The sequence below is a fragment of the Telmatherina bonti genome, assembly GCF_933228915.1.
Source record: "Telmatherina bonti genome assembly, chromosome: 21".
In the NCBI taxonomy this organism is placed as follows: Eukaryota; Metazoa; Chordata; class Actinopteri; order Atheriniformes; family Telmatherinidae; genus Telmatherina; species Telmatherina bonti.
The window spans coordinates 22,080,441-22,089,258 of NC_136630.1; the positions used below are offsets into that span (position 1 = coordinate 22,080,441).

At 39.0% G+C, this 8,818-nt stretch overlaps 1 protein-coding gene across 1 annotated transcript in view; it reads right to left on the reverse strand.

Moving 5' to 3' along the window:
- Positions 1-2,263: 2,263 nt before the first annotated feature.
- Positions 2,264-8,818, reverse strand: part of cbx7b (chromobox homolog 7b) — a gene marked incomplete at its 3' end in the record, with an annotated part of 9,085 nt that continues 2,530 nt past the window's right edge. The window contains exons 2-7 of the mRNA XM_079260612.1: positions 7,964-8,007; positions 6,516-6,581; positions 5,260-5,326; positions 4,937-5,176; positions 4,514-4,535; positions 2,264-2,457 (exon numbers count right to left, since the gene is read on the reverse strand). Of these exons, the coding sequence (XP_079116738.1) occupies positions 2,264-2,457; positions 4,514-4,535; positions 4,937-5,176; positions 5,260-5,326; positions 6,516-6,581; positions 7,964-8,007 (633 nt within the window). The remainder of the gene's footprint in view (positions 2,458-4,513; positions 4,536-4,936; positions 5,177-5,259; positions 5,327-6,515; positions 6,582-7,963; positions 8,008-8,818) is intronic.

Here is an 8,818-nt window from a genome sequence, read left to right on the forward strand (position 1 = left end):
TTGAGTTGTTTTATAACCAGGAAAAACTTGATGGATTCAGAACAACTATGTTGGGCTCTTCAGCACCTTTTCAACAGCAGCCGGAATCATAAAAGACTTCCTGATGATTCTTCACATCTTCTAAACAACACCGTAACAAAACTACCGAGCACGATCAGCTTGTTGGAGTCCGATGCAAGACAAAAAGATCCAGGAGACCATTCCCACCAGCATTCATCTCTCTCTGGTATAAAAAGCCTTATCATCCAAGTAATTATTATTATTAAAATAAAAACAAACAATAAAAACACTGATACAATGTCATTTCCCTCTGGGATAAATTAAGTATTTTCATTTCTTAAAACTGAAACGCTTCAGTAAATGAAAGAAAAAGGAAAAGTGATTGATTTGGAGAGCTCAGTTTTATCATTATGAATAGGAAAATAATTTAGATTCAGAGCAAAGATCAGATTAAAAATCAGCAGCTCAAACATGTATTTGCAGACGTAACATATTTGGTTTCTTTCTTTCTTTCTTTCTTTTTTTTTTTTTTTTTAACAAAAGGAAAAGATTTTTCCAACCATGATGCGTAACACATGACAGACTAGTCAGTCATTTATAGCAACCTACAGTATATGTTTATGCATCTGGGCTCTGGTTGCTCTGTAGCAGAATTTTACACTTGCCGGGTGGGTTTTAACGCGACAAGTTAGCATTTGAAGGTTGGAGGTGAGATGGAGGAATAAAACACTGCATGCAGATTTCAAACCAAAAGTTTGGAGTTTTGACTTTTAAACTTTTTGGTTAGACCTGGAAAAGCACCCTAGTTGAAAGGTGGAACGGCAATGGGATAGTCATTGTTCTACAGCAGTTTACTGGTTTGGATGTTTGGACTTTCATGTTCCCTTTGTATTTGCATGTTTTGTTTTTCCTCTTTTTCTTTCTCATAGTCAGATTTGCATGTTGGGTTAAATAATGAATCTAAACTGACTGTAGGTGTGCAAGGTGGTTTGTCCCATTTGTATGAGCCCTATGATGGACTGGTGACCTGGGCATGGTGGATCCTTTTTCTATCTCCATGACAAGTGGGATGGATGGATGGATAGACGGATGGACAGATATGCCATATTTGTGGGTTTAAAGACCTCATAACACCTTTCTTCTCCAACAAGCTCCTCTTTTGGGGGGGTAATCACAGTGTTGCATTATACATGATCATATCAACACAGAACATTTGCCCTCTCCCCCTTCCACCTCCTCCTTCTCCACCCTTTTTTTTCTTTGGGTGCAGCCATGACAAACAATATAAATACAAGGAGAAACATAAATAAATAAATGAAAGTAACACGATATTAATGACATTAAAACCAACAGATGACCATATTAATTCTGAGAAAGAATCTCTGTCATCTGTTATATGTGTTTATACTGTATATGTAATAAAACTACACATACAGTATATGTTTCAGTATTCCACATATAAACACTGTAATATAGTAATAACTGCACTGATCAATAATAATAATAATAATAATGGATTAAACCTGTTGACATAAATATTTATTCACACATGGAGGGACTTGTAGGAGATTCGATCTGTCTGCAGATCTTGACCATGTGTGTGTGTGTGTGTGTGTGTGTGTGTGAGAGCATGAGATGAACTGGGAGTGAGAGAAAGCTACATGCTGCTGGTTTTTCATGGATTTGCAGATGCGGCAATGTGCCGTGAAATAACCGCGGCTTTTCATGTATGATGCAAATGTGCAATGATGTCACTTTTTTTTCAAATGGCTGCTATGGACAGAAATCTGATTAAATTATATGTTCAACCTTTAAGTACCAAATACAAATGGAAGTATGTGATCGTAACTGGAATTGAAAAATATATGGTAACTTTAAAGGGTGTAAATTTCTGTTTGTCTGTATATATTTAAATCAGTACCAAGTATTGATAAATGTAGGCACAATTTTCCAGAGGCTGACTCACTGATTACTGATTGATCATTGATTATCAGCCTACAAGGCCGATATGATCAGGTGACTCTGTGCATGTAAACATTGCCACTCACTGAGCTGGAAGTAGTTTGTGATGGGACGAGCGATGAGAGACAGACAGAGAGAGAGAGAGAGAGAGAGAGAGAGAGAGAGAGAGAGAGAGAGAGAGAGAGAGAGAGAGAGAGAGAGAGAGAGAGAGAGCAAAAACTTGATCTCGATCACCTCCAACACAGGCTGTGCAAGTCAGTGCCTCAGACTCATTCTCGCTGCGCCCTCACCGCCAGCCACCTCACACCTTCAGGCCCCAGTCTCTGAAGAAGCCTTTTGCCACTCTCGATTCTCGGAAGGTGACTGTGATGGAGTTGAGGGTGATGTCTGTGACCGTGACCTCTCCTGGACAGATGACGGGTCTCCATGCGTCCTCTGATGTAGCAGCGTGATCTGGTCCAGCTGTGGATCTCCAGGCATCTGTCCCTCTCTGTCCTGAATAAGAAGGGAACACAGGGAGAGAAGGTCAGATGAGCAGTAAGACAGAAGTTACATCCAGCTTGTTTCATGTCTGTTACTGAGTTTTATTCAACATATCAGAAATGTTACAAAGACAGGATTTTATCATCTCAAAAACATCGCCAGAGTCCGCCCATTTCTCTCTCTTGCCAGCACGGAGGTACTAATGCATGCTTTTATTTCTAGTAGACTAGACTACTGTAATGCCCTGCTCTCTGGTCTTCCCAAAAAGACTACTGCAGAACTCGGCGGCACGAGTTCTGACAAGGACCAGGGGGCGGGAACACATTACACCAGTTTTAAAGTCGCTGCATTGGCTCCCCGTGCAATTCAGGATTGATTTTAAGGTTCTTTTAGTGGTTTATAAATGTCTTAATGGTCTTGGGCCTTCTTATTTATCTGATCTGTTTTTAAGGTATGAACCCTCGCGGACCCTGAGGTCCTCAGGTACCGGCCTTTTAGTTCTTCCTAAAGTTCGTACCAAAACATATGGCGAGGCCACATTTCAGTATTACGGGCCTCGCCTATGGAACAGCCTGCCTGAGGGCCTCAGGGCTGCAGAGACTGTTGATGTTTTTAAAAAAAAGCTCAAGACCTACCTTTTTAGTTTAGCTTATAACTAAGTTTTAACATTCTTATATTAACCCATATTTATCTTTCTTTTTAGTTAATTTTATTTATTTATTTATATATTTTATATATTGATTTACATAGTATAGATTTTATTATTTTATTTTAATGGATTTTATTTTTGTTTAGTTATCACTCCAGCTCTCTCCTCATTGGGGTCCTCTTCGCCGAGGGCTGCCCCTGCTCTGACTGCATGGGTGTTGCTGTGGGGGCTGTCCCTGTCTGGTGGGTCGGGATCCAGCGCTGCAGCTTTACGGTTGTGGCGTGGGTCCTGTCTGCCCGGACCCGGGTGGCCCCCATGGTGATGGCCTGGGTGGTCTTGTTTGGAGGTAGCCCTTTGTGTAGAGGCTCCCTGAGAATACCGTTTCCTTATCTGGTGCACATCTGGTGCAAATGCACCTGGCCATTCATTCATCTTCTTTTAACTGTTACAGGGCAAATAGGGCATGGGTGGGGGTGGTTGTGGGTGGGTGAAAGGGGATGTGTATGTGTGTTAGTGTTTTATCTATTTTGATGTAAATTGTTTTATAATGTAAAGCACTTTGTATTGTTTTTAAGCACGAAAAGTGCTATACAAATAAAGTTTGATTTGATTTGATTTGATTTAAGCTTGTTACATACTACACGAGAAGCAAGAACTGAGTTCTTGCTCTCGAGGCTGCAAGAACAAGAAAAAACACTTATTTTTCATCAGGTCCATACATCCTCATTCCTTATATCTTAACTGACTTCTTTGTTATTTTATACACGTAATTTAATCTTATTGTTAGAGCCATGTAAAAGTTATGTTTATTTTGTATGTTTATGTAAATAATGGAGCCATTTTTGCTATAAGTATTATATTATTTCTCCTGCTATGGAGAATTTTGTTAGGTTTTGTATAGTTTTAATGATGTTTTTGTCTTAATATGTCATAGTGAAATTGACTATTTTAAGCTTGTTACATACTCCATGAGAAGCAAGAACTGAGTTATTGCTCTTGAGGCTGCAAGAACAAGAAAAAACATCTTGTTCAGCAGGTCCAACCATACTCCATGAGAAGCACGTCTGCAGCGGGGAGGGATCACTGCGGGGGGTGATGTCTGCTTTTATGTGCCATGAACCCGGTTGTTACCTTCGTTTTAAACAATCCATTTTACCTGCAACAGTAAAAAACGCGGAAGCAGAAACTCCGCTTCATGCTTTCTCTGTGTTAACCACGCCCACCTCAAATGCCTGACCAATCACACGATACTTCTCGGAGCCCCGCAAGAAAAAAGTTCTTCTCGATGTCTCAAGAACTGTCTTCAAACGAGTCCGGGAGAGCAAAATGACGTCATTTTCTTCTCTGAGCTTCGAGAACAAGAAAAAAGTTCTCGCTTCTCGTGGAGGGTGTAACAAGCTTTAGCCTCCGCGAGCTGACCTGGATCGCTGCGCTGATACAGCTTCAAAGTATTACAAATGCCAAACAATTGCATTTCATGTAAATATTAAAGTTTAAAGTCAAACTGGATGCTCCATGGAGCTGTGTAGACTCTAGAACAACAGTCTCCTTATATGTATATGCAAAATTGACTCTTTAATGAGCATCTTCCAGATTCACTCTTTAATCAGCTCAGGATAAAGCAAGTCTGTGGTTTTTTGCCCAGAGATGGAAAAAACGCTGGAGTTTTGCAAACAGTCAAGATAAACTGGGTCACAATGGTGATTATAGTCAACTGGCTGACCGACTGACATACATACCGTTTAAAATGCCTTTGCTCTTCTTTGTTCCTTCATTCTGCTCTCCGTCTTGCTCCTCTTCCTCATCATCTTCAGCACTGTTCTCTGTCTCCTCCTCTTCCACTCCCAACTCCTCCCAGTCCTCCTGTGTTGGACTTGGAGGGTTTGAGTTAAGGCACCTGTTCTGCGACCTCCTCTTTTTGCTTGTTCGATGCTCCAGTTGTGTTTGCGAGCTCAGCCTGCAGCCGCCGTAAGAGTCGTCCTCATCATCTACCAAAGACCGTGTCAAAGAGAGACGCAGGCGAGGCGGAGGTTTCGTGGGAACCTTGTGAGCGCTGCGGAGATCCATAGTGTAAACAGTATTCTAAAAACAAAAGAGAGCGCTTGACAATACAACAATATCGTCATTGGACAAAAAAGATTTTTTTTAATGCTACAAACCATTACCTGCTCAAAGAGTTTTTTAGTTTTGGATCCTTTCTTCCTGTGGCCAACAGCACGGTCTTTCTCCTCTCTAGAAAAGCCAAAACAGACTGTTAGCAAGCCATGACAAGAGTCAGGTATTCCAAAAGGATGGATGGACACATCATAGTTTGTTTTTAATACACAACAGCTTTCCTGCACAACAAATTTCTGTAAATTTTTGGGATTGCTTGCATCTTAGGACTTTCCAAGCTTCTTTTAGCATGTTACATGTGAAAGATCATGACAGTACAAAAGAAAAAGGTTGAAAAACTATGGTTTACTTGAAAAAATTTTCATAAGAAAGCCTCTGCACTCTAAAAAGAGCTTGACAGCAAAGTTTATGTTTGGACATGTGCATCTAAACAAACCACAAGACTTAGATGAAGACATCTGGCCAGACTGCACTGCACCTGATACCACCTGCGAAGCACAGTGGTGGAAGGCTGGTGATGTGGGCCAGAGTCACAGCCACATGCAAACCATGCAGTCAGAAAGGTGACCACATATTCCTCTGAACACCACCGTATGTTAGTCAAATGTGAGACCATCAGTCTGACAGCTAAAGCTTGGACCAAACTGGGTCACGCAACGCGAGAATGATCCCAAACTCAGCAGCAAATCTAAAACCGAATGGCTGAAACGGAAAGAATAAAAGTTTTTCAATGCTCGAGTTAAAGTCCAAATCCCAGTCTGATAGAAATGCTGTGGTGGGACATTCAGCTGTGAGGAAACAAACGTCTGCAAACATCTATAACCTGAAACAACACTGTCAAGAAGACTGCGCCAAAATTCCTTCACAACAATGGGAAAGCCTGATAGCATCACAGACAACAACCACATAAATTGGGGGGTTTATTTATTTTTCACACATTCCTTCAACATGTTAGCTTAATTTCCGCTAAATGACAACATCATGATAAAACCAAATGTTAAAGCTATAAGGGCTGATTTGCTTCTTACTCACTCTTCTTTTATATTTTACAATATTTTTATCTATTTTTGTTCTTTACAGCATAACACTCTCCCACTCAGGATAGACATATACATACTTATATTATACATATAGGTCTGCAAAATTATAATGTTTTCCAACTAAAGTCAAATGAAAGTTTGATTTGACACGTTTCTGCTCGGGTACCTGTAAAACAGTCAGATCTTTACTGTATATAAAACTGTCAAATCTTTACTGTATGTAAGCATGGCTTTTCATCATGAAAGAGCGTATAATGGGGCCTTACTTCTCTTCAAAGGCCTGCACCAGGCGCCGGTCCAGAATGTGCTCCTCTGGTTCCCAGGTGCTGTACCTATGATGTGTTACAACCAGGTAAAGATAATATTACTCTTCATTTTACTTTTCTCTTCACATAGCTTCTTAACTTAGTCTGGGATTCACAGCATTTCCTTCAAAATGTTTGCTGAAAAAGGGTGCACACACGTCGCTCTAGTCCAGAGGTGTCCAGCTCCGGTCCTCGAGGGCCAGAATCCTGCAGGTTTTCTATGTATCCTTGCTCAGACACACCTGATTCAAATTAATTAGTAGTAGAGCTTAATCAGTTGTGCAAGTCATTGGCTGTTTGATCCATTTAGTGAAGCTAGATGTGTTGGAACAAGAATAAATGGGAAACCTGCAGGACAGCGGCCCTCGAGGACCGACTTTGGATACCCCTGCTCTAGTCCAAGTGCATGGTATTGACAACAAAATGAGTCAATCTGACATTGGTTATTTATCACGGTGATGATGTATGATGAGCAGTTTCACAAAAACAACTTTAAATTCCTTCAGAAATGTTGGAAGCTGCAGTAATTTCTTCACTAGTGGTTGTTTATGTCGAGCTCATGTCCTCTACCAGATGGGGTAGAGGACATGTTTGTAGGATTGTGTTCTTCCGGACTGGAAGGTCTGATGTTTCTGCAGTATGGGCTCAACATAGAGTCATGAAGATTTTGCAGCTGTTAATGAATGTTTGTAAATATTTTCAGAGGTTATATTTGTAAATAAAATTTTGTCATCCTGTAAAAAGAATCTGCAAAAAAAAAAAGAAGAAATCAAGCAGAAAAGCATTTGCATGGTTTTCAACAAGTTTTTTTTTGCAAACATCCTGTCCACAGATGTGACGCACAAATATTAGGGGTGGGAAAATCCAATCAAAAAAATAAAAAATTGTGAGTTTTTTTTTGTTAAAAAATCTTTTTTTTCAAATAAATAAAAATAACGCATTATAAAATTAGTCATTTTTAAAATTATTTTTATTGATCTTTTAACTCATCTTGGGCATTATTGCAGCAGAATGTTAATCTAGCTACTGTGTGGTTTTTTTCCCTAACTGAAATCAAGAAAAATGACAAGCAAAAAAAAAAGTTTTTGATATATATATATATATATATATATATATATATATATATATATATATATATATATATATATATATATATATATATATTTTTTTTTTTTTTTTTTTTTTTTTTTTTTAATCTATAAAAATCACCAATATTGAAAAATTTTGAAAATTGCAATTTAAATTGAATTGGCACCCAAAAAAATTTTAATCGAATCGGGACAAAACCATATTGTCACAGCCCTAGTATATATGTATAAATGTATGTATGTATGTATGTATGTACATATGTATGTATGTATTTTTGTATGTATGTATGTATTTATCTATCTATCTGGCTGCATACTCACTTTGGAGGCCATCCTTTCCACTTCAGCAGATACTCCACATTCCCCTGTGGAGACAAAGTTTAAGATCTGCCTCAGATTGAAAGTTTGTTTTTACAGTCCTGGAAAAGTAAATCGGCTTAAAATACAAACAAAAAAAAAAAAAAAAGAAAGAAAAAAAGAATGCAAATTTGTGCAGTTCAATGTGTCTTTTGAGTCTCTCCTCTTTCAGGTAAGGAGCCATTCTCCTTCACAGTGAAAATAATTTGAGGGAATGACATTCTTTGAAGCACAATCTACATTTAAACTGATTTAACTCCTTGGATGTGAGATTACAACCACAGCTGATTTGATTTCATACTGTTACGGCACTGGTCCAAATATCAATCACTGCATCACTGTTCTGGATTTTACTGAAACTTGCAGCATGCCGCTGCATCATCTAAACAGCTGACTGAAAGGGTCCTTTGTGAAATAAGACCAGTTTGCTTCACTCAAGAAATGCCAATTTCCACAAAAGACTCCATCAAGCCTAACATTTTTTTCAGCTTCACTTGAACCCATTTAAGGAACAAAAAGCTTCTTGTGTTTGTGTAGAGATGTTTCCCTGCCATACGGCCATATGTATAACCGAGAGAGAATTTAAAATGTACTGTGTAATATATCAACACACCAGTAGAGCACCCAGTTAGTCACCCTTGGTGACATCATCCAAGAGCCATCTCTTAGCTCTATTCTCAGTGGGTGAAGTCACCACTTTTCCTGACTTACCTTGACTCATCCAGTTCTCCATTAAAAAAAGAAAGCTCATTCTGAGCCCCTGTTCTTAGCTTTGAGAAATACATACAAATATTGATGGCATAGAATACATGTATGGTG